Here is a 25950-nt window from a genome sequence, read left to right as displayed (position 1 = left end):
TACTGTGAAACTCAGATATATGGGAAATTACTGATATCCCTAATCAAAGTCACAATTAAAATGATTTGTTGCTCAAGTGGTAGAGTGCCAGCCATGGGCAAAAAAAAAGCACAAGGACAGTGCCCAGGCCCTGAGTTCAAGTCCCAGTACTGAAACTGACAAACCAACAAATAGAACCGAAAGTTAGAATTAGCTCTATGAACAGAGCAGTGAACATACTTGCAATTCAAGTATGTGCACAAATAGAAAGGGTATTTATAATTTTGTAGATAATAGATTGTATGGCTCTCAGCTCCTCTGCAGTGCCTTTCAAGCTATTGCATCAAAAGAGAATTTAATGGTACACAAAGAATACTTAGTATCTTTAATAGAAGTGTCCTAAGAGCATAATTAGCATTCTACAAACACACAACCATGTGCATGTGTAGGTACTCATAACTTTTTCAGAGAGGCTAGATAAAAAGCAAAATGCAAAACTCGTAAATAAAACCAATTACTATCTATATAGGCATATCTCTGAAAATTCAAACAGCAATATTTTAATACTTGTATTTGTGGGTATTTATCCTTCCCATACAAAATCAACATATAAGTGGACATATGCCTTCTAAAACTATAGGGAATTAAGAACAAATTAGATTGAGTAATGATACCTATTTTTAAAAATCCACATGGGAACTATTCAAATTGTAGATATTCAACTAAATTTATTAATTCTGATTTATCTACCTTGAATGTCTTGAGATGCATCTGGAGGACCCATCTTTGATTTTGTTCATTCTTCAGTATAAAATATTGGTGGGATCCCCTCATGTTCTCGTCATTCTGCTAAAAGCTACGGAGAACACGAAAAAGTAACAGCGTCTACTCTTGGGAGGTTCCCAGAGAAAACTCGTGAAAACTATATTTCTCCCTCCATCCCCCATGCTCAGAAAGTAATTGGCTTCAGTCCAGTAGACTTCTCAAATGGAAGAGGGGGTCTGGGAGAACAACGTGAATCATAAATGCTTCCATCATTAGCCATTAAAATACAGTGGAAAATTTAAGTCAGTCCCTGCCTGACATGTTGTGGTCCAAAGAAGGGGTGGGAAGTGGTATGCTTTCTTTAATTATTCCCATGGAACTGAGCACATGTCTAGCCATAGCCTTTTCTTTTACTATTTTCCAAATAATGAGGACTCTAATTGCTTCATCTGGAGTAGCCCAAACTCAGTGGAACACTTGGCTGCCAGTGTTCTTTCCTTTTCTTCCTTTTCTCCATTCTCCCATTCTACACATATACATTCCCTGACACTCACCCGCCCCATCCCCACCACCTCTTTTGGGGTCTAAATCTGATGAAGGTCTGGTTGTTCCACCCTTAGACATTTTTCTTAAGTGCTTGAATTAAATCATAACTTGCTTTGGTCAATCATCTAGGGAGCTCTTCAGGAATTGGGGAAACATTTTATTTACGACTCAAGCTTTCCACCTGTGCTGGCATGGCATGGAATTTACAGCTATACTGAAAGCGTTATAACCATCGCCTCAGAAATTCCACATTTTCTTGAGCTGCATTATTATGGAGCATTTGTCAGGCAGCCAATTGCTGTGTCAGCCCCTAATTGATTTATATTAGCATCTGTAGGAGCAAGGTAGGGTGAGGGTGGAGGTGAGCCTGGGCCAACTTCTCATTATCCAATCACAGAGCTTCTCATAGACTTGGAAACCCAATGGGATTTGCCAACAGAATTATGGGAGGTCTATTTTTTAAATCCTTTCTGTTTTATTTTTTATGCAAAGTGTTTAAAATGACTGATGTTAACCAAACCAGTGTACTCCTTCATCATTTCTGAAAAGGATAGTGAGCTTATCCTTGCCTTACTGCTATTCCTTAACTCTAATGAACACCTGACTCTAAAAGATGAGCTTTGGGCTGGGATGTAGCTCAGTGGCCAAGCACTTGTCTAGCAAGTGTAATGTCCTGGGTTTGATCCCCAGTGCCAATAAAGAAAAATGGTGAGCTTTGTTTTCTCTGAAGCAGGGATGGAAGTAATGAAATCAAGAAATCCCTTCAAAGTTTCTCCTTCTGACAGCCTACATTTACAAAACAACAAAACTCCTGAAACTCCAGCTTGTATTTATCCCTCAATCCTACTTCTCTAAAATGAGAAAATACATCTATCACTTATTTAGAAATAAGTCTGAGGTTAGTTCCAACTTGAGAGAACCCAAAGAAATCAATGAAAGAAGATCCTGGTAAAAGTGTTCAGGATAGTCAGGTGCTGGCTCATGCCTATAATCCTACTCAAAAGGTTGGTATCTCAGGATCATGGTTCAATGCCAACTCTGGGCAGGAAAGTATGTGAGACTCTTATCTCCAGTTAACCACCAGAGAACTGGAAGTGGTGCTGTGGGTCAAAGTGGTAGAGTGCTAGCCTTGAGAAAAAGAGCTCAGGGATAGTGCCCAGTACCCCCCCCCCCCCCAAAAAAAAAACGTGCTCAAGAAACTCCACATTCCACTCTTATGCAAGCTAGTAGGGAGTTGCCTGTGTGCTGTGCCTTGGCCAATGTGGGTTATACTTACTGGCATCCATGGTCTTTACTAATCCCTTCAGTGTCAAATGTGACCCAATTCACATGTTTAGATGATCGGCCAGGCCTCTATAGATATGTGGGTGCTCAATGAGTTTCAGACTGCCACTCTGAAGCATTCCACAGGGGCGGGGTCTGTGATACTGGAGATGGGCATGGTATGAATGTGGAGACTAGGGGAGCTGCAAGAAGAAAGGAAGCACATGGATTTAGCTGGCCCTCTGGCTGGAAGGCAACCTCCACTAGTGGCATTGATGCTGGAGAATTCGGCCTGTCCCAAAGAACTACTGCTCTGTCAGGTAGCAGGCTGAGACACAGTGTTACACACTACTTTGATCCAAGTGTGTGGGCAACACTACTCTTGGTTCAGAGCATGTCTGGGTCCTGCTGCTCCTTGGGAGCCATGTGCTTTGGTCAAAACTAGCCTGTTATAGCAGCTTAGTCATGGCCTACCTTGGTCTGAGTGCACCTTGATCAAAACACAGTGGGCCACAATGCTCCTTGGCTCCTAGATGGCAGTCTCAACATACTGGTTCAAGACTCCCTTTGACATATGATATGTTGGTCATGGCACAAAGCCTTGTTCACTCAGTACCTTGTCCTCAGGGTCATAGTGTGCCTTAGCCACAGTGTTCTGGCTTTCTCATGTCTGGATCTTTGTGGATGGATGATAATAGGTTTTGGCTGTTGTGGTCACCTCATGCCTTGTGGTTGGGTCACAGAGTACCCAGCATGCTTTAGTCACATCATACATGATGGTCACCATGTGCCTGGCTACCATGTACCTGACCCCTGTATCTTGGGTCACTGTGTGCTCAGATCATGGTTTATGTGTGTCTTAAGATGCTTTGGTCACAATGGGACTTGTGTTACAAAGTAAAATCTTTTAGTATTATGGTACTGTTGTGGGAGGGGGAAGAGGGTATCATAGACACTTGAAATTATTAGTATCCATATATGATCGCTTAAATCTCTCAAAGGCTCATGTGTTAAAGATTTTGTCCCCAAGATTGTGGCACTATTAGAAAATGGCAGAAAGTTTAAGACCTGGGGCCTATACCTGGTGCAGTCAGTAAAGCTTGTAATCCTAGAAACTACAGAGACAGAGATGTAGCCTCTTGGTTGGAAATGAGCCCGGGCAAAAACGTTTGTGAGATGTCATCTCAACCAATAGCAGGATGTGGTGCTTCATGCCTGTCATCCCCAGAGACATGGGGAAGGCCCGAGAATTTCTTCTCAGGCCAACCTAGCAGGAAGTAAGAACCTACCTCAAAATTAACCAGTGCAAAAAAACAGGGTGGAGGTATGGCTCATGCGGTGTAACCTGCACAAGGTATAACACAAGCACAAGGCCCTGAGTTGAATCCCCAGTTGTGCTCTCAACTCCAGGCAAAAGAAGCAGTTAGGTCAATGAAGGAGGTACTGGAACTCTCCCCAGCTGCTTCTCAACCACGCTGAAGTGAGCAGCTTTGCTCCACCCCATACTCTCTGCCATGAAGTACTGCCCTGCCACAGCCCTCAAAGCAATGGAGCTTTTGATTATGGTCTGAAAGCTTGGCAACCATGAGTCAAAATAAATCTTTCCTCTTGAGAAGTAAATTTTTTTCCATGGAAAAAGAAGCCAGAATTATACAGCATGGTAAAGAATTTGTGCTTCAGAATGCTGAAGTGGGCGTTTTGGACACACACACACACACACACACACACACACACACACACACACACACACACACACACACACACACACACACACACACACACACACAGAAAGATGATAGATAGATACTCACATACATATGGAGATAGGTGGAGTCCTTTATCTTCCAGGTCTCTTCTGATTCTGAGAACACTTCAAAGTCATCCTATGGGAGAGTCAACTCAATCATAATAGAAACATGGGAATCCAGTTTCACCTTTGGGATCTTACCAGCCTTGACGGGGTTCTGCATGGGTCACATGTTTGTCATTTCTTGGTCCCCACAATATGCCTAGGATAAAAATTGTACGTACTTCATTAAAAAAAATTATAATATTTTCCTTTTTTTTTTGTCAGTGTGGGGCCTGAAATCTGGGCCTGGGCACTGTCCCTGATCCCTTCAACTCAAGGCTAGTGCCTACCACTTGAGCCACAGCACCACTTCCAGCTTTTTTTGCTTATGTGGTACTGAGGAATCAAACCTAGGGTCTTATGCATGTGAGGCAAGCGCTCTACCACTGAGCCACCTTCCCCGCCCCTTTTTTTCTTCTTCCTCTTCTTCTTCTTCCTTTTCTTCTTCTTCTCCCTCTCTCTCTTCCTCTCCCTCTCCCTCCCCCTCAGATTCAGATTGTAGTTTTAAGTTGGATAAGTTCCCAAATCTTTCTCTTCTATGATCCTTAAAGATGATCATAAATACAGTTTTTTCATTTAAATCTGAAACCTCAGAATGAATAAGGAAGTAGATATAGCAGTAGGTCTTATTGTTCCATCACAGATCATCTGTCCATGGCTTTTTTACTGGCAGATATAAAATCAGGTTATGTAAGATGTGGGTTGTTCAATAATAATAAGAATGAATAAAATCATAGTAGTAACTATCTTTATGTAAGTGTTAGGATTACATAAAGTACAAACTTCACAGAAACATGGAAGCAAGTGTTATATCTAATTTACATGTAGCAAATGTATGAGGCTTTGAGCTAGTAAGGTAGCTCTATTAGGTAACTAACATGAATCTGAGATTGCACACTTGACTTGTAACTTCCATTTACTTGTAAACATCTATTTGCATGACATTCTTTTTTTTTTTTTTTTTTTGCATGACATTCTTTATGCTGGTTTCCATGGATAAATAAGAAGCATTGGTCAAGTCTGATACAATTTGTATCTATTAGGAAGTTTTTTTTTTTTTTAATTCTTATCTCCTTAGCACACTTCTTAGCTTTCCCAGTGTCCTCTGTGAAAGTAAACTCATTTTCCAGATTGCTTATTAGTGGATAGTCCCCAAGTTCATTCTTGGATACCTGCCTGTACTCACTGAATTAGTTTGTTCCAAATATCTTAAATGAAGTATCTATCTATCTATCTATCTATCTATTTATCTATCTATCTATCTATCTTTTGTCAGGACTTAGGTTTACACTCAGGGACTCACATTTACTCAGCTTATTTATTCAGCTGGTGTGCCACTCTTGAGCCATGCCTCTAGCTCTGCTTTTTGCTTATTTATTGGAGATGGAGTATTGAGGACTTTTTCTGCCCTGGTTGACTACTATCCTCTAGATCTCAGTCTCCTGATAAGTTACAATTACAGGCAATAATCACGTGTCCAGCTTAAATATGATTTCTATGCAAATCATATCTTAGATTTTGCATTTAAAACCAAAAGGTTCATGTATTCAACTGCCAGCTTGGAATGTCCACTAGATTATTACTCAGAATTCACACATCTGTGCAGAGTGGAGCTGACATTCTCTTCTACAAACTTGATCCTTCCACTTGCTCCCCATCTGACATTAAACATCTGAGATGAAGTTCACCTTTCACAAACAATTTTTTTGGTCACCCATGACTCTACTTTGTCTGTCATTCAACTTATCAGCACATTCTGTGGACTAAATATAAAATATAGAAATAATATAATCCTCACTACCTTCAGCAACTGTTAAATCTTGTCCGGATTGTGGAAATGCCACATAATTATGTTCTTGTTTCCAACCTTATCTCTTCGATCTATTACCAACAAAGCCATAAAATAACCTGCTAAGGGATGAAGAGTAGCTCAGTGGTTGGATTTGTTTGGCATGCCCAAGGCCCTGCTTTTAAGCATAGCATTAAACAAACAAATTTGTTAACATTCTTGTCTGTGATCAAAATTCTTGAAGATCTATGCCTTCCCCAAAGAGAAAAAGGGCAAGTCAAGTTTCCTTCTCTAAAGGATGTTGAATGGTAGGCACAGACTTCAAATTCTTGACATCAAGTGAGTAGAAATCAAGTCAATCTAAAATTGTGTAGTAAGAAGAGACTTGATAAATTGTGTAAATCTAAATAAACATCTTCCAAAAATCTTCCACGCACTGATTGAACTCCCCTTTTTTTCTAAATAAAGGTCCCAACTATTGGGTTAATTCTATAAGATTATTGTATTGGGAAGTGGCGCTGTGGCTCAAGTGGTAGAGCGCTTGCCTTGAGCTGAAGAGCTGAGGGACAGCGCTCAGGCCCAGAGTTCAAGCCCCACGACCGACAAAAAAAAAAAAAAGATTATTGTATTGTTCTCTCACTAGAGGTTAGCTGGTAAGTGGATATTTCTGGTAAGTGGATATTTCTGGAGTATTGAAATTATTCAAATCATAAAGAAAGGGCACCTCACTTTGGAAACTAATAGCTTTTTTGGCAAGACATTGTGTTACTTGATGTGTTAATGGAAGACTGTCTTTAAAAAATAACTCTAAATTATCCTTCTAGACAAGTCTAATCACTATAGTTCCCACGAGTGAAAAGACAGAGAAGACATTTTATAATGACATTTGATTTTGTTCTCTTTGAAAATACCAGGGTAGCAACATCTATTATACTATTGGTTATAAATTCTTTCTACCATATTGTCAAGAGGACTAAAATCCTTCCGTGTGTACAAACACTAAACCATTTCCCTTTTTTGACTGGTATTTTAAAAGTACTATGAATGAGTTTCTTCTGAGAGTCAATGATTTGTGATTTCCTTCAGTGACAAGGATATGGAAATTATGTATGTTCCTAAAGTACTTAATCTTTATAAAAGGTTACCGAAATCCAAAGACAGATAAGATTAAACATGCTAACTATCTTATCATTAGTGTCAATAGTGAAATGGGGGGGGGGGGGAATAATATAAGCTAGTCATGGTAGCTCATTCTTATAATTCTAGCTCTTTGGAAGGCTGAGATAGGGAGGATCATGGTTCAAGGCCAGCCTAGGAAAAAAGTTCACAGTCAATAAAAAGCAAAGTGTGGTGATGTGCACCTATAATCATAGCTATGGTAAGAAGAGTGAATTGGAAGACTGTGATTTGGACTTGCTCAGGGAAAATGTTTATCTCAAAAATAAGCAATTATAAGAAGGGCCAGAGGATTGACACAAGTGGTAGAGTGGCCTGCCTAGGATGCAGGAGACCTTGAGTTCAAACACCAGGATGAACTAAACTATATATACATGAATATGTAGGAACTATTTCCTATGTTGTGTGAATATCTATAAAGGTATGAAGTCCATGTCCTGTGGTCTAATAGAATGGGACATTTAAAAGTTTCAAGCATTCTTCCTCATACATAAAACAAGATGATTACAAGGTTGGAAGTGTATGTCAGTGGTTAGAGCAATTGCTTAGCATGTACAAGGTCCTAAATTCAGTCCCTAGAACCATTAAAAAATAACTAAACATATGACACAAGTATCTACCTCCACTTGGCTTTCCACTTCAGTTATTTTAGTTTATCTTAATACCCACATACTCACACAGTTAAATAATCCAAAGTCTCAACAGGTATTCTCTTCCTCTAAGTGTCAAAGAGAAATCAAGTTCAGTGACAGGAATTCAGATGACATCGAATCTGTAAGTTTTAACTCATAAATTGTGTAGAAAGGTGAAATCAACCTGACGAGTCTTGTTCTTCCATTTCGGGCAATGATTTAAATCTTTGTGCTTCTGTCTGGAAAAACCAAGTTCTTTGAAAGAAGTTTATTGCTCAAAACACATCTGTTACACATGAATAATAAAATGTTGGAAATCTGACCCTATGGTAAAGCAAAGCATAGGAGACTGCTGTGTCCTCATCGCTGGTGGAGAATGGAAGGATCCATTTCTTGCCTTGGCCCATGGCATCTTAATTAAAGGGGAAGAAGCTCACAGTAGGCTAGATTCAGGCTCCTGGCTCATATACAACACAGCCTGAATTCACGAAGCAGGAAAGCCTTTACCACCAACTATGCCCCAACAAGAATCTACATTGCCCAGAGCTGTTTTCTATTCAGTGCAAACAACAGTGGCGTAAATCTGCACCTTCAACTTGAGAAGGTACAGATTATTTTTATTCAATTATTAAATTTATTTTTATTGAATTTATTTGTATTCATTTTTGTTTAACCTCTTTCAGGATAATTCATCTCGAGCAACAGGGCTTTCTCCAAGCTACACGCATGAACAAGAAATTCCTGAGGGAAAAAAGGCAAGTCTTATCATGTGTATTACCAAGTTTAGTAAGCTCATTGCATTCATAAACACTATGTCATCCAGTTTTAAAACAGCACTAAGCCCATCTTCCTCGCTATGCAGGCCTGTTGTGTATAAGCATGTCCACTTAATTTTGTTTAAAACAAATGTTTTATGGGGAGCCAGTGGCTTATGCCTATATTTCTAGCTACTGAGGAGGCTAAGATCTGAAGATTTGCAATTTGAAGCCAGTTCAGGCAGAAAAGTGTGAGAGACTTTTATCTCCAGTTGGCCAGCAAAAAGTCAGAAGTGGAGCTGTGGCTCAAGTGGTAAAGCACACACCTTGAGGAGAAAAACCAAAGGGATAGAGCCCTGTTGCCCAGCCACATACCAAAAATAAAAACATTTTAAGAGTGGCTAAGTAACAGATTCAATTCTTAGCTACTATCAAGGAAAAATGATGAAGAAATTAGGGAAGTATTTTGTTAATTGCTGAAGAACACTGTATGATGATGGTTCAGAAGAACCATTCATATACATTCATTCAGCAAAAAATTTTAAAAAAAGAAGTAAGAACAGAAAAGAATTTCGCCAGCATCCACTGCGACTTGAGCAGTGCCAGGGTGAAAATTCACCCATTAGAACCATGTTGCCTGTAGAAACTCCAGCTAAGCCAACCTGCTGTTCCAACAACAGGAGTCAGGAATGGGAAATGGGATAAGCGCAGGTATTGTAACTAAGGAGCCTGGGCTGACACTGCTTGTATTTTTTTGCACCAAACAGTAACTATATCTTTTTCCTATCTGCAGATTTAAAAATGAATGCATCTTATGTCTGTAGCTTCTTATATAGATTGCATTCACATACAACAACATACTTCAAGAATCTGTATGACAATGGTCATTTTTACTTGTTTTTCTCTGTGTGTGTATGTGTTTATTTATGTGTATGTGTGCTAGAATTGCTGCCAAAGCTGGCTTTGAACCATAATCCTCAGATCTCAGCTTCCTGAGTAGCTAGGATAACAGGTGTGAGCCACCAGCCTGGCTTTTTTTTTTTGCTTGTATTTTAATGAGCTAAATATATTTTGATCAATTTGAGGCAGAGCAATATGAATTAATTCAGTCTAAAAATGTATTGAAAATGATCATAATTCTTTTTTGGATGAATGGGGTTTGGCACCAAAATGATATGTTTTATTAAATGTAATGTGCAAAAAAGTAAAAATGAAGGGATGTCTATTCAAAAAAGGTACAAGGCGGTAGGTACTATTTCAAAGGCTTTAGTATTCATGTTTCAATAAAAAGAAATCTGGCATTATAAAAATACATAAAATAGTCATGGATTTATACCATTAATTTACATAAGATACTTTTTTCTTGCATAAAACAAAGTTATAAAATATTTTTAAAGGTATTTCTTATAGGAAAATTACTCCCAGTATAAAATTTCTTATAACTTTTTGTAATTTGGGTTCATCTGTATAAATAAAGCAATTTATCCTTTTTAAAATTCATAACTCCATTTAAAAACATAAGATTCTGTCTCTTTTAAATAAAGGTCCGTGTGAGGTAGTATGTTGAAACTGTCCTTTGGTTCCATTCAGTCTATGTGTCCGAGTCATAAGACTGAAAATTTGGAGTCCTGTAGTTTTCCAGGCTCTGTTTATAGGCACATGTGTGGTTTTCTTCTTGAAAATCTGTAGTTTCTTTCTCACCAACCTCTGACCCGAAGTCCAGGTTGGGGGAGGAGGGAGTTTTCAAGTGCAAAGCTCTGGGCTGACAATCTGAGGGCTGAGGAAAGCTGGGAGGGGCGTGGAGATGTGGTCTCTGCAGAGACTTCCCAAATGTACCTGAAAGAACAAGAGCTCTTGAGGACCTGGATCCTTTTACCAACATGTTAGTGCAACAAAACCCTGCAAACGATGAGGTACCTTACCACACAGGCATGCACTGGATTTTCCTACAAGTGCATGTGACAGTCCTCCCATATAGGAGAGGACTGTCTATTTATGCTATTAGATACTTATACGATGCAGTGGAGGTCAACCACTCCCTCTTATTTATTATTATTATTATTATTATTTATCCCCAAATAAATGCATCCACTCTTTATCACTTGCTATGACCCACCGTAATATTAATCATTACACTATGCATTCATGAAGTTGGCCAATTCCTTGCTTTAGGCCTTCACAGCCTATGATTCTCTATAAAGGGCATTTGGATAATAATCTTATATGAGGGTTTAATTGTGCATAGACATAGCAAGTCTCAAGGGCCAGGAATGATGTCTATAATATAATCCCAGCTACTTGGGAAGCAGAGACGCGGAGGATTATGACTCAAGTCCAGTCCAGGCCTTGAAGTTAGGGAGATTCCCCATCTCAACAAATGCACTTCTATAACATCCAAGCTAGAATGTACAGATTATGGTCCAAGGCCAGCCCTAGGCAAAACTCACAAGACTCCATCTGAAAAATAAATCAGAAAAGGAATAGATAGCTAGTGGCTCAAGAGAAATTGTAAGGCCCTGAGTAAGAGCTCAGTACCACCCCAAAACAAAAACAACAACTTTATTCCAAAATAATCCTCCTCCTCCTCTTTTGCTTCCTTGTCTTTTTATTTTTTTTTAATTTAATTTTTTTGTGGTACTGAGACCAGCCATCTACCACTTGAAGTTCTGTTTGACATACTTCCATGTTTGAGGCAGGGTCTTCCCAAAAACCTCTACCCTAGGCTGGCTTTGAACTTGCCATCTTCCTGCTTCTACCTCCTGAGTAAAACAAGGATCACAAGCATGAGCTAACCACATTGGGCTCGTAATATAGGTTCAAGTTGTTTCAAAAAGAAATATAACTAATAACATGGTAAGACATAAAACTTCTTAAACGCTGGATATAAAATAGTTTAAAATTCGACAGAAACAGAATTAAAAAAAAAAAAAGGGAAAGAAACACCAAGGCAAATTGTGGCTCCTCTTCCCATATGGCTCCATTCATTCTCATTGTTCCCACAGACTAGACCAAAAAAAACAAAACAAAAACGCACAATGGAATCTCCGTGCTGTCAGCCAGTGCCTCACACCAGCAACTAGGCTGGACACTTCTGAAGGCCTCTCTGGCAGCAGGTCGCCCAGCTTGTCTGCCTGAGCAGCTGTTGCTAGGTAAGATGGTCTTTTCCACCCTCCCACCATGGGTTCAGTTAGAAGCCACCAGACACACCAAACCACAGTCATGCAACACACGCAACTCCACCCCAAAGGCTGTTTGGGGCCTCAAACCACTTTTTCCACATGGCTGACAAGCTCAGCTCCGAAGTCATTCCCCCAACTCCTGCCTCCCAGATACCACACACAGTGTTACCCAGAAAGCGCCCAAGGCTTCGCTACAGATTAAATCCATCATCAAGTAAAAATCCCCTGTCTTTGAGTTCAGAAACAGCCATACGAAGAGGTTATTGTGAAGATGCTGTTAAGGGAAAATTCACTTTCAGAGGTTTGATAATTCTAATACTCAGAACTGGGAGATGGGGCCAGAATTAAGAAATATAATCACACTCATAATCCTAGTGACTTGGGAGGCTGAGAGCTGAGGAGAGTAGTTCAAAGCCAACCTAGCCAATCTGCAATTAGCCAGCAAAAAGCTGGAAGTAGAGCTGTGGCTCAAGTGGTAGAATACCAGCCTTGAGTAAAAAAATGAAAAGGAAAGAAAAGAAAAAAAGCTAAGGAACAGTGACCAAGCCCTAATTACTGGCAAGCCTCAGTACTGATACAAAATAGAAACCTAATACTTTCACAAACTTACCCATGAAAGAATTACTGGAAGGAACAGATGCTGGTTCTAGACTTGTACTGAAATCTAGAGAAGACTTGTTGAGACATAGACTTCTCAGCATGGGCCCTTCATTTTGGGTGTACGTGGGGTTGATTAGCTTCCTCCCGTGGGAAGGCCATGCTCCGTTACTACAGCTCCGTTCACAAGACTCTTCCATAGGTGGCGGACATGGATAGCAGTCCTTCCTCTTCAGAAGACTCGGCTCACAGTGCTCCATCAGAGCTGTCCTTGCATCAGGACTGCAACCTTGGCAATGTGAAATCCACATCAGAAGAGGACAGAGTTAGCACTTGCAGTGGTCTCCCTGGGACTCACATGAGTTCCTGGCAAGGAAAACCATGTTACCTGGATGATAGGCTTCGAAGGGATCCGGGCCATACACGTTCGCCTTCAAATACACAGGGCTCGAGGAGCTCAGAAAGGGGCACAGGAATGGGTCTGTGGCAGTCTCCACGTCAGCCTCACTGCTGGTATCCAAGTGGCAGGTCCCTTTAAAACATACATCGGAGTCACACAAATGTTTTCTGTCTTGGAAAGTGGTTTTAGCTACAACATGATACCAAAATTGTACAGAGGGATGGATTTCTTTCAAACTTATGGAGTCCTTTGGCTTCATAAGTGGGCGAATCTGGGACCTGATGAGCTACTGGGCGAGGTGACCAATCTTGCTGCCAGGTCCACCCTGTCTCTAAGGGAAACAGCTCTGTGTGTGGTCCCCAACAGCCAAAGCAGACACAGTCTGAATTCCATCTGTCAGCACTGGCCCCTTTCTACAAGATGTCACAGGTGACTATACCAGGAATTGGCACGAGACCAATGACCTATCAGTGTCCAATTCAAAGACAGGCATACTCAAAAACAACTTCTCCAAGGGCTGGTGGCTCATGCCCATAATCCTAGCTACTCAATAAGCTGAGATCTGAGGAACGTGGTTCAAAACAAGACTGGGCAGAAAAGTCTGAGAGACTCCTATCTCTGATTAACCATCAAAAACCCACAAATGGAGCTGTGGCTCAAGTGGTAGAGCAATATCCTTGAGAGAAAAAGCTTAAGAAGGGATAGTGCCCAGGCTCTGAGTTCAAACCTCAGTACACACACACACACACACACACACACACACACACACACACACACACACACACACACACACACACACACACACACACACAGCATACAAGATAAACAAAAAACCCCGCAAAACAAACCCCCTCACAACATCTTATAAATAGTTCAATTAAATGCAAAAGGTACTAGGCCAGTTAGACGTGGATGCTGCTGTCCAGGGATTGGCAATATTGTCAATTCAGACCCATGACCCTGAATGGGGGCAGGTCTCTGCTGTTTGCCACCACTTTCATCTAAGCAGAATGTGCACTTTTATGCTCAGATTTCATCAATCTGGGCACAGCCCCTTCTCCCTGCTTTGTTGAGCGAGAAGTCATTTGTCTTACTGCTGGTTACCCTGTGAAACTGAAGACAAGTATACCTGCCCCCACCTAGGAAGGCTGGCACACAGCAAACACTCAATAAATGCTTGGGGTAAAAGATGATTCACTGTGTGAAAACTAACACCAATAACTTCCATTTGTGGACTTCTCAATAGGTGCCACACACTATGTCCGTCCGTCCTTCCTTCCTTCCTAAATTCCTTCCTTCCTTCTTATCCTTCCTTCCTTCCTTCCTGCTTGCCTGCCTGCCTGCCTCTCTCCCGCCGCCCCCACCTCTCTCATGCTCCTAAACTAGTGCTCTATATCACTCGAGCCATCTCCACTTCTGGCTTTAATTGGGTTTGCCTATCTAAGCTGACTCTGTACAACCATCCTCAGATCTCAGCCTGCTGAGTGGCTGGGATTATAGGTGTGAGCCACTGGCACCCAGCTTCAATACATTCTTATAGACATTTAGCCAGGAAAGACTGTCATTGTCCACTGTGTCAAGCAGCCTCCCTCACTACCCTCAAATGAAGATTTCTCTTTTTTCCCCCCTAGCAGTTGAGAAAAGGACATTAAAAACTATTGAATCTCAACTTTACTAGTGACTTGGGCCAGCTCTTGCTAGTGTGTCAATGTCTTGCAATAGTATTACATCTGTCCATTCCCCTGTATCATTTCAAAACAATTCTTAGCCATGGTCATGCAATTTCGTGTCCTATTGCTGGACAGTACTGGGGTTCTTGATTCAAATCCTCACACTTGCTAGGCAGGTGCTCTAGTCCTTAAGCATGCTCCTACCTCCCCCATTTTTTTAGGTAATTATTTTCAAATGGGGTTTTACTTTTTCCCTGCAGCTAGCCTTGAATTATGATCCTCCTATCTATGGCCTCCCAGGTGCTGAGATGGCAGGCCGGGGCCACTACACCCCAGTGACTGGTTGAAATAGGGTCTTTTCCTATCTTTTGGCCTGGGCTGGCCTTACGTCGCAATGTTCCTATTTGCCTTCTAAGCAGCTGGGACTATAGGAGTAAGACACCATCAATCACCATACCTAGCACTCATGTCCATTTTTAAACACTTACCAGGACTGTCGTGTTGTGGCAGGAAAAACCCACCTCCTGAAGAGGTGACAAACTGGTGGTGACTCCCACTTTCAGAGGACACGTACCCATCCTGCCGATCAGCTAAAGTTCCCTGAGAAGACAGGTAACTCGGGATATCTGCAGGCAGGTTGGTCTCATCTGTAACCAAATAACAGCAAGAAAGATCACCATGGTCCCTCCCAGACTCTCAGGAGCAATAGTCTACACTTCTTCCATTATGTGCACATAAAATAAGTGAAGAGCTACTCTGACAAAGCCATCCTGAGTGCAGTATCAAGAGAGGTAGATGAAGGCTTCGAACTCTGAGAAGTGTGAGCTGAGTTTCTGATTTATCCCTCGCTACTGGATGCACTTCCTAAAAAATGTAATAACAAGTATCTTAAAAAAAAATACTAAAAGCCAGGTGCCGGTGGCTCGCGCCTGTAATCCTTGCTACTCAGGAGGCTGAGATCTGAAGAATCATGGCTCAAAGCCAGCCTGGGCAGGAAAGTCCATGAAACTCTTATCTCTGATAAACCACCAGAAAACTAGAAGTGGTGCTGTGGCTCAAGTGGTAGAGCGGTCACCTTGAGCTGAAGAGCTGAGGGACAGCGTCCAAGCCCAGAGTTCAAGCCCCATGACCAAAAACTAATAATAATAAAGACTCCACTCAGGTACCAGAGGCTGATGCCTTGTCATCCTAGGAACATGGCATCCTCAGGAGGCTGAGATCTAAGAATTTCAATTCAAAGCCAGCCCAGGCAGGAAAGTCTATGTGACTCTCTCCAAATTAAGCAACAAAAAGCCATATGTAGAGCTGAGCTCAAGTAGTAGAATGCCAGCTTTGAGAGGAAAAAGCTAAGTGTGAGCACAAGGGCTTGAGTTCAAGCCCAATTATGGCACAAAAAAATAAAAAAAATAAAACTCAAGAATTTTCATCAGATAGTAATTTAGTCCTTAAATCAAACTTGGGTTCATTGGTATCAGAGTGTGCACATTCTAGTTAACTAGAATAACTAGGACCCTACACATGCTCAACGCACACAAATCCCACAGCAAGCAAAGCTCATGACACAGGGGCTCCTGGTTCTCCATCTTGAGAAGGAGTAACACTGGTTTCACTGATTGGGTAGTTTATTTCCCAGCCAATCTGATGAGGTCTGAGCATGAAGTGTCAGTCTTTACACACCAGCTTTGCTACTTTTGGTTAACCTTCTTTCAGCGTGAGCCAAATGAACCACTTAGGAGATGGGCTCAGACTGCCGATACATATTGTAGAAGAAAATGACAGCAACACCCATAAATCCACACCACTTGGGCATTCCAGGCCATGCTGCTGGGTACACACCTGTGTTGGTGATGCTGCAGTCTTCGCTTCTCCGCCTTGTGTGGTATATGATGACCACCCACACGAGTGACGTGCCCACCACACAGCACACCACAGCGATGATCACCACACCCACTGTGGCCCAGCCATCATCGTCTAAGGAGGGGGCGGCCAGCTGCGGGGAGTCGCAGGTGGGGCTGGGGATCACACTGAGGCGCACATTGCCCCTTTCCGTGCCCAGGGTGTTGGACATGGAGCAGGTGTATTTCCCAGCATCGCTGACATCCGAGTCCACAATAATCAACAGCTGATTGCCTGCCGCAAAGAAGTGCCTCTCGGTCACCACCAAGGGGCTGTCATCTTTGGTCCAGTTCAGCCTCGGGGGAGGGCTGCCCCCAGCGATGCACTGCAGCACAGCTGTTTCTCCCTTGGTTACAGTTCGGTCTAACAGAGGTCTCAGAAATGATGGTGTTTCTGGAATGACAAGGGACCCTTTTACTTTCCTAAGAGAGAGCTAGTTTCCATAGCTAGCACTTGAATTCATTCAGATCGAGGAGTAAGATTTCATGTTCCCTCAGTGTACCAGGTATGGTCAAGAACAACTCACAACAAAAAAAGTGTAACAGTCCTTGAGATCTTATTTTTCTGCCTTCATGGACTCATGAGAAGAGCTTAGGATCAAACAAGAAAACATACTTTATAGGTGGGTGTGCTGGTACTGTGGCTTGAATTCTAGGTCTTGTGCTCTCTCTTCTTTGCATCTGGCTGGCACTCTCCATGTCTCTCTCCAGTCTGACATTTTGCTGACTAACTGGAAATGGAATGTCACAGACTTTTCTGCCCTGGGGTGGGCTTTAAACAATGAGCCTCTAGATCTCAGCCTCCCAAGTAGCTAGGATTACCTTAGGCATAAGCCACTGGGGCTAGATAAAATGTAGTGGGTTTTTTTTTTTTGTTTGTGTTTTCAATTTTTATTTCAACCTCTTTCACCCTTACCAATGGTAGGAAATTGGTGGTGGTAGGGGTGGGCAATAAAACATCTTTAAAAATATGTAAAAATATTTTTAAGCACAAGTATGTGTGGGTGGATGGTAAAAAAAATCAGAACGTGTACATTGAATTTTTCAAATTAACGTCTAGTGCATGATATCTAGGCCAATGTTAAAATTCTGAAAATAGTTTCCTTGTATTAGTAGGTAAATACGTTTCATTCTTTCAAAGACACATATAGGAGAAAAAAGCATTCCAGTTTTAATAAGCACGTGTTAGGTCATCAAAAGAGAACTCTGATTTCCAGATTGGTACGGGAGAAAACAGAAACGTGTTCCCCCTCGATCTGCCTGACTGCTTCACCCATTTTTTTTTCTTTTGGTTTTGTATTTACGTACCTAGCCCAAACTGGCCTCAAAACACCCAATCCTCCTGCTTCAGCTATCTGAGTGCTGGAATTATATAGACATGTACTACTATGCCCAATCCTCATACATTTCTTGTCTTCAACGTGCTTTATAGAAGAGTATGTGTGTACAGTGGAGGAGGGAAAGCACCAAAGCTTTTGCTTGACTCCCTTCATTTCACAGCTTACAAAAGGCAGGCCCTCTCCAGACAGGGCAGGATCCCTGGCATCTGCTCTCTTCCAAGCCCAAACCTTCTGGTATCACGGGCCGGCAGGTGAGCCGGGCTGCTCGGGCCCGGCCCGCATGGTGCGTTCACAAGCACTGCGCCCTTACCCAGCACCGTCAAGGTGGCATTGGCGGAGATGCTGCCCGCGCTGTTCTGCGCCGTGCAGCTGTACACGCCGATGTCCTCCGTCTTCACGTCCACGATGAAGAACACATCGTCCTCGGGCATCACGTGCATGCGCCGCTCCCGGGCTGCGGGGAAGTCCGTGCCACCGTCCTTCTGCCAGGCGATCTGCGGGGCCGGGTGTCCCAGCGCCGCGCACTCCAGGCGCGCCATGGCCCCCGCGCGGATGGTCAGGTCCATGGGGGTCTTGGTGAAAAAGGGAAGCACTGCAATCCCAGAGAGCAAGGTGGGCAGGAGAGTCAGGGTGTATCCAAGCTTTGCTCGACTCCTCCCAAATCCTATGACCACACATGCACACACCTACACACATATACACACGTACCCCCCATACCCACACTACACACACCACACATACCACACATACACCCCTCCACACACATACTACCCACCTACACCCTCACTCCACACATACCACAGGCACACACACACACAGACACGTACATACACATACCCACAGCCCCCCAACACGTACCACATGCCTATATACCCACCCATACCACAGACACTTTAAGAAAAGATCTACAAGTTCCCTGACAAAGGTAAGGCAGGGTTATTTCTAACACAGGTACCTGCCACAGAAGGCTGGCGGAGAGCGTGGTAAGTAATGCGCCAGGTTCAGCCTGTACAGGGGAACAACTCAGGATAAAGCACCAACTGCCCCATACTCTAGCCAGCAGTCGGTCTCCCTGCTACTTTCTAGCCATGTTTTCAGTTTCCTCGAGAATTAATTGTGAGATCTTGGGCAAATCCATCTCTTGGTACCCTGCCCATTCACTTCATCTCTTTTTCAGTTCCCCTGGGAAGGAGGCCCTGCCATTTTTCTAAATTTATATAGGTATTTGGGCCTAAACACTAACCTTCCATGTGCCAGACCTCAGGCATCGCTGCTGTTAGCTCTCAAATCCATCCACACAGTGGCACAAATGGTTAGAGAGGCCAAAGTGGTGAGGTGCTGGTTGTAAAGATGAATGCGTGTCTCAGAAAGCAGATGATGATACAATGCTGAGGCTTATTAACTACAGCTAACAGTGACTATGTCTTCTCAGTACTACCTAAATGCCAAAGCATTCTGTGAGGCCCTTCATACACAGGGTTTTAGCTCATGGCTAGAATGGCTCCATGAGGTAAGGACTATTATTCCTAACTGGACAAAGTAGAGTCAGAGGCCAGAGAGGTTAACTCACCTGCCCAGAGCGACACTGCTTTAAGAAGTGGTAGCAGGATTTACACCCAGATCTCTGACTTAAAGGCAGAGTGCTGCTTTAGCAATATATTTTGTGGCCTCCCACATCAATACGATTGATCGTGAACTCCCACAGAGCATAAGATACCTGCCTGCCTCATCCCAGCACACTGCAGTGAGCTCAACTGAAAAATTGCTGGCCTTCAATCTAAATAACCAAGAATCCTGATGTTTGTGGAGTGAAGGGTGGTGAAAGAAAGAGCTAAGTGGAAAGTATGAGAAGAAAGGAATCAGGGTGAGGAATGGGAGCAAGAAGATGAGTGATAGACAGACCTGGAGAGACAGAGAAAGAGGGAGAGATAAGAGATATGGAGAAAAAGACAGACATAGAGAGGAGAGAAATAGGGAGACAGAGAGGGAAAGAGATTAAAAAGACAGAGGGAGAGAAAAGAAGAGAAAGAGAGAAAGGAAAAGGAAAAAGAGAGAGAACTGAAAGAGAAAGGGGCAAAACAGAGGCAAGAGAGAAAGGAAATAAAGAGAGGAAGGAGAAGGATAGAGACAGAGACAGAGAATGTGCGTGAGAGAGAGCACAAGACACATACAGTGTTTTCTGCATCTAAAAGCTATCGTTAAGTACAAAAAGCAAATTGATGACATACTGTTTACTGTAAGCTTGGCTTTGACAGAGTAGGAAGAGCCAAAGTGATTGGAGATGACACACTGATATTTGCCTTCGCTGGCAAATTCCACGTTGCGCAGTCGAAGAATGGTGGTATACTCCATCAGCTCTCCACCTTGGGCCCGGAGGTGTGCATAATTCTCCATTTCAGCATCGTGTAATAACTCATTGTCTTTTTTCCAAGCGAAAGTCATTGGGGAATCACTGCTGCTGGCAGCCGAGCAGACAAAACTCAAATTGGAACCTTTTATTGCCGACTGTGTTTCTGGCTGAACCGTAATCTGGGGTTTGGGAAAATCATCTGTTCAAAATGGAGAGGAGGAAAGCAAACAATGTGAAGGCTCGAGAGTCCAAGGGCTGTACAAATCTGAACACCAACAAATGCAAAATGAATGGCAGCTGAGATCTGACCCTCCATGTCTTTCAGACACATACAAGCAGTCCCAATGTTGAAGTGGTACCCAGAGAACGTTGGACATCAGACGCAGACAACAGGCCCATTTATCCATCAGTATTACCGAGAGAAGGTTGTTACCTTGAATCTAGATGTAACCCATTATTTATTCCAAAGGCCTTATGCTTCACGTAAATGGAAGAGAGCAGATAAGAAGTCACAGGGGAAATCAGACAATATTTTAAAAGTGAGCAATGCCCAGTTATCCAACTATGTTTGACAGCAATTAAGTGATTATTCAGAAGTGCCAAGACAGGACTTCCAAGGGAAATGGTACATATTTGAGGTGACAGGCTGGTTAGCTTGATGTGATCATTCCATATATTTATATGCAGAAATGTCACACTGTACCCATCCATATATACAATTACTTGGTTTCAATTAAAAATGAGAATGTTAGTCACGATTTGGTGGATCAAGCTTGTAATCCTAACTACTTAGTAGGCTCAGATTTGGAGGACAATGGTTTGAAGTCACTCTGGGTAGAAAAGTCTGGGAGACTCTTATCCCCTAAATAATCAGCAGCCAGGCTGGAGGCACAGATCAAGTGGCAGAGCACCAGCCAAGCAAGCAAGCTGAGCAAGTCAAGGCCCCATGTTCAAACCCTGGTACCAGCCAAAAAATAAAGTAAGAAGGAAGGAAAAAAACCAGGAGGTATAGTTCAAGGTCAGAGAGGGAGCCTTGAGCATTTAAATAAGCTAAGCAAGAGGATGAGACACTTGAGTTCAAGCCCCAGTACCTGCACAAGAAAGAACCAAAACAGTTAAGAAACTTCAAAGGCTCATGGGATATCTTAGAATTCTTTTCTGAGGAAATGCAATTTTGTCCACAAAGAAAGCAAACACATCAATCAACAATCATCAATATCAGCAAAGATAACAATTACTCCATCTACCCCAAACAGAAGCAATTAAAAAAAAATAGTACTTTGGGCAGGGCCAGAGGAAAAAAGAAAAGGGAAAAGAAAGCTGTCGTTGGAACGAAAAAGCATCTGGATTCTGCGTGTGTGGTGCTGGCCCTGACCTGCAGTCAGGCAGCCAGGCCATCACGCTGTGTGCCACCCTGCCCAAGCTACAGTATAATTATGAGTTGAGCAACTCTTTCATTCTAAACACTTATTTTTAGTTCTCTCTTACTTTTTGGAAAAGTTACCTTTTTTGAACTTCAGCTTTCCCCAAAGGAGGCATCTCAGATCTACCAACATGTATTATTTGGGTAGTTTAAAAAGATGACCTTTTGCCAGGTGACAGTGGTTCATGCTTATAATCTCAGCTACTCAGCATGCTGAGATCTAAGGATCATTGTTTGCAGCCAGCCCAGGCAGATTTTTTTTTTATCTCCAATTAACCAGCAAAAAGTGGAGCTGTGGCTCAAATGGTAAAGGGCCTATCTTGAGCAAAAAGGGTAAGGGACAAGACCTGGTACACACACACACACACACACACACACACACACACACACACACACACACACACACACGACCTTTCATGAGTGTGAATAAACATGGGATGTTCACATTCCAGGATAGGCCTGTGTGCTGTAAACAAGATAGCTTCTCCTGGAAGATCCTTTGAAATGTTTGCCTATGCTCAGATTCACCATGGAAGCATATGTATATCTGCAATTGTATCAGACTACTAAGGAGTTTCTATCTTGGGATTTGGGGGCTGAGAAACAAGGATCATGGGAAAGCAAATGCTCACTCAGGCCCTTACAGATGAATGCCAAAAGCTTATCTGTTCCAAAAGCCACACCAGAGATTTTATTTCCAGAAACTGCTGGCACTCTTTAATGCTGCAACCTAAAAAAAATAGTATGTTGTAGACAAGGCAATGTTCAGTAAATTTTTAAATGCCAGTGTAAAAAAAATGACTCTGCCCTCTTCACTTGGTACTTAAAAGTAAATTTTGATCTCAGGTTTTAGATGCACATCTATTTTTGTAAATTTTTTCTCTGATAGCCAGTGGCAACAGCAATGTGGTAGCAGACAGCTACATCAGAAACAAGCACCTTATATTATTATTTCTTTAAATCAAGATATGATACTGTCTAGTTGTATGAATTCTAGGAAAGCACTTGCTAATGCTAAGTTTCTTGGGTGCTAAATCAATAGATCTTAAAATTAATTGTAATAAGACAGGCTCTGGTGACTCAGGCCTATAATCCTAGCCACTCAGGAGGCTGAGATCTGAGGATTGAGGTTCAAGGTCAGCCCAGGCAGAAAAGTCCATGAGATTCTAATCTCCAATTAATCACCAAAAATATCAGAAGTGAAGGTGTAGTTAAAGTGGAAGAACACCAGCCTTGAGGGAAATAGCTAAGCAAGAGCATGAGACCCTGAGTTCAAGCCCCAGTACTGGTAGACACACATACACATACACACACAAATTATTTGCAAGGGCTGGGAAGGTGGCTCCGTGGTAGAGTGCTTGCCTCCCATGCATGAGGCCCTGGGTTCAATTCCTCAGCACCACATAAGCAGAAAAAGCTGGAAGTGGCGCTGTGGCTCAAGTGGTAGAGCACTAGCCTTGAGCTGAAGAGCTGAGGGACAGTGCCCAGGCCCAGAGTTCAGGCCCCACGACCAGCAAAAAAAAAAAAAAAAAGTAAAAACAAATTATTTGCAATAAATTCAAACTTTCTATAATGTATCATGCTTTACCTGCCAATAGTTAATTTCTCAGCAGCCCATAAATCCTTAACTACTTCATTTTCTCTGCTACAAGCCTCTCAACAAGACCCAGGGAAAGAACAGAGCCGCTAAGAAAACTTCATGTACTGCATCTTTGGATGTCACTATTAGGAACTGCAATTTTCTCCACACTCTCCAAAAATAAGCAGCAGTAAGATTAAGAAAACAAACATCAATCACAATAATCAGCAGCACCAAAGACAGCTATTAATACTGCATTCACTGACACCAGAACCAACATTCAAGAGCAGCCTCCGAGAAAGATGATGAATGTGGTTGAAAATGTGCACCTATGAACACTGAAGAGGAAACCTGTTGGCATTGTTTTGGGAAGAGCAAGAAAGAGTGACAGGAGAGTGATGGAGGAGGAGAGATTGATTGACCCATCACATAAACATGTGTGGCTAGATACCAATGAAATCCTCCTGTGTATAACGAATGTGAGCTCATAAAAACAAAGCAAACAGCAAACAAACAAACAAAAAGCAGCACCAGAGGAGTCTCCACTTCCTGGATGAAGAGACTAAGGTCTGGGGAATTTAATAAAGTGAAGCAGAGCCTCAGACTGTTTTCGGTACTCTCCAGATCCAATTTCATTCTCTTTCCACCAGACCACCACAAGGCCAAAACAAAGATGAAAAAAAAAATGCTTTTAGAAAACCCTCTGTTGTCATTTGTAAGAATTAGAATGATCAGCAAGCTATAGATCCAATTCTATCTACCTCAGCAGAACTGACAGCTTTATTAAAGGAGTAGAAATCTAGTCAAAACCATTATTTTGGGCAAATGAGAGGAATAAATAAAAACCAAGAGTGGGTGATACTTATACTTACCACACACAAAGCCATCTGGGCTGATGGCGAAAATACTTCTTCCTTTTAGCAGCTGAGGATGGGCACAAATAGCACTGACAAAGCTCTGAAAGTTATTCTCTGCCACCCACTGGGGCAGCCATTTCAGCTGGCAATCACACAAAAGGCTTGATGTATTTAAATGCCTGCGGAGAGTAATTACATTCAATTTGTTTTGTATGAAATGCAGATTTCTACAAGTAAACTAAACTTAAGTAACTATTAACAAAGCAATGAGTGTGGAAAACAAATACACACCCAGGCAACATCCTATAAAACATCTTAAAATGCAAAGAAACATACCTTGCTGGATTTGCTTTCTGCCATTTTTGCTCTTATTGTCCTACATGAAGGCCAAAAGTAAGGCATCAAAATTCCTTACTACTGGGGCTGGGAAGGTGGCTCAGTGGTAGAGCGCTTGCCTTGCATGCCTGAGGCTCTGGGTTTGATTCCTCAGCACCACATAAGCAAAAAGAAAAAAGCCGGAAGTGGCACTGTGGCCCAAGTGGTAGAGTGCTAGCCTTGAGCTGAAGAGCTGAGGGACAGCGCCCAGGCCCAGAGTTCAGGCCCCATGACCATATCAAAAAAAAAAAAACAAACTACAAAATTCCTTACTACTAAAATATCACTACTATATTTAGGCATCAGACTATATTTGGTCCCATAGACTGAAGTGGCAAATTCAAACAGAAAAAAGAAAAGAAAAGAAAGCTCCTATTGTATTGGATAACAAAATGAACAAATAACCAATGCCTTTGGTTTTCTGGTAGAAAAAACTAATGTGTAGAATATGTTAGACACTTTTTAGAGACATATAATTTGGGATGAAACCCTAGACAGTTTTCTTGTGGATGCTTCATTTAAAATTCAAGGGAAGAAAAGCTTACAGTTGTTGAAGTTTCTTCATTTGGGAAAATGCGTTGCCTTGTAAAGACATGATTGCGTTGTCACTCAGGTCTCTGAAAAACAGCCAATCACACCACACAGGAAGGTAAACAACAGTCATCTTGGGTCTTGGGACAAAGTTTGGGCCACACTACCTATCCCTACCCATACACTAAGCAAGTAGTCTGTGTGTTCAAATGCATGACTATAGGAGTTCCTGAGTAATCTCTTAGAAGAGTGGAAGAATGGAGAGTCTTGTTATCAAAAACTCATCTGTTACAGAGATGCCAGGTCACTTCTGGTCACCATATTATATCATTCCTAATGGCCCAATTTGTTCAACCCCATTGCTTTATTGTCTTTCTCGTACTAATTAGTTAATTATTAGTTAACTTTTAATTATCATTTGAAAAAACGTTTTTAAAACAATTTTATTAGCATATAGTAGTTGTGGTATTTCCATATATGGTCAAAGTCACTCCCTCTCTCCCTCCCCCCACCATCTTAAAACAATTTCAAAGCTGAAGTTGGTTGGTGGCTGATGCTTGTAATTATAGCTAGTCAGGAGGCTGTGATCTGGAGGATCAAAGTCCAAAGCCAACTTGGGCAGAAATGTCAGCAAGATTTTACCTCCAAAATAGCCTCAAAAGGCCAAGTGGGAGGCATTGTTCAGGTGGTAGAGCACCAGCAGAACAAGCAAGATGAGTGGAGAGGCCCTGAGTTCAAGCCCCAGTCTTACCAAATTTCAACAGATTTCACTGTTCTATTTTCTTTTTTGTTGGTCATGGGGCTTGAACTCTGGGCCTGGACACTGTCCCTTAGCTCTTCAGCTCAAGGCTAGCGCTCTACCACTTGAGCTACAGCGCCACTTCCTGTTTTCTGGTTTATTGGAGATAAGAGACTCATGGACTATCCTGGCTGGGCTGGCTTTGAACTGCGATCCTCAGATCTCAGACTCCTGAGAAGCTAGGATTATAGGAGTGAGCCA

At 42.2% G+C, this 25950-nt stretch overlaps 1 protein-coding gene across 1 annotated transcript in view; it reads right to left on the bottom strand.

Moving 5' to 3' along the window:
• Positions 1 to 10004: 10004 nt before the first annotated feature.
• The window catches only part of Lrig3 (leucine rich repeats and immunoglobulin like domains 3), a 55715-nt gene continuing 39769 nt past the window's right edge, over positions 10005 to 25950 (bottom strand). The window contains exons 11-19 of the mRNA XM_042698812.1: positions 24965 to 25036; positions 24060 to 24223; positions 20064 to 20384; positions 18146 to 18427; positions 16437 to 16889; positions 15089 to 15247; positions 12919 to 13062; positions 12544 to 12819; positions 10005 to 10590 (exon numbers count right to left, since the gene is read on the bottom strand). Coding sequence (XP_042554746.1) covers positions 10346 to 10590; positions 12544 to 12819; positions 12919 to 13062; positions 15089 to 15247; positions 16437 to 16889; positions 18146 to 18427; positions 20064 to 20384; positions 24060 to 24223; positions 24965 to 25036 — 2116 coding nt within the window. The 3' untranslated portion in view covers positions 10005 to 10345. The remainder of the gene's footprint in view (positions 10591 to 12543; positions 12820 to 12918; positions 13063 to 15088; positions 15248 to 16436; positions 16890 to 18145; positions 18428 to 20063; positions 20385 to 24059; positions 24224 to 24964; positions 25037 to 25950) is intronic.

The sequence above is a fragment of the Dipodomys spectabilis genome, unplaced genomic scaffold (assembly GCF_019054845.1).
Source record: "Dipodomys spectabilis isolate Male_0828 unplaced genomic scaffold, ASM1905484v1 ptg000234l, whole genome shotgun sequence".
NCBI classification, from domain to species: Eukaryota; Metazoa; Chordata; class Mammalia; order Rodentia; family Heteromyidae; genus Dipodomys; species Dipodomys spectabilis.
The sequence above is the reverse complement of the archived record's forward strand: the minus strand, read 5'-3'. Positions and strand labels throughout refer to the sequence as shown.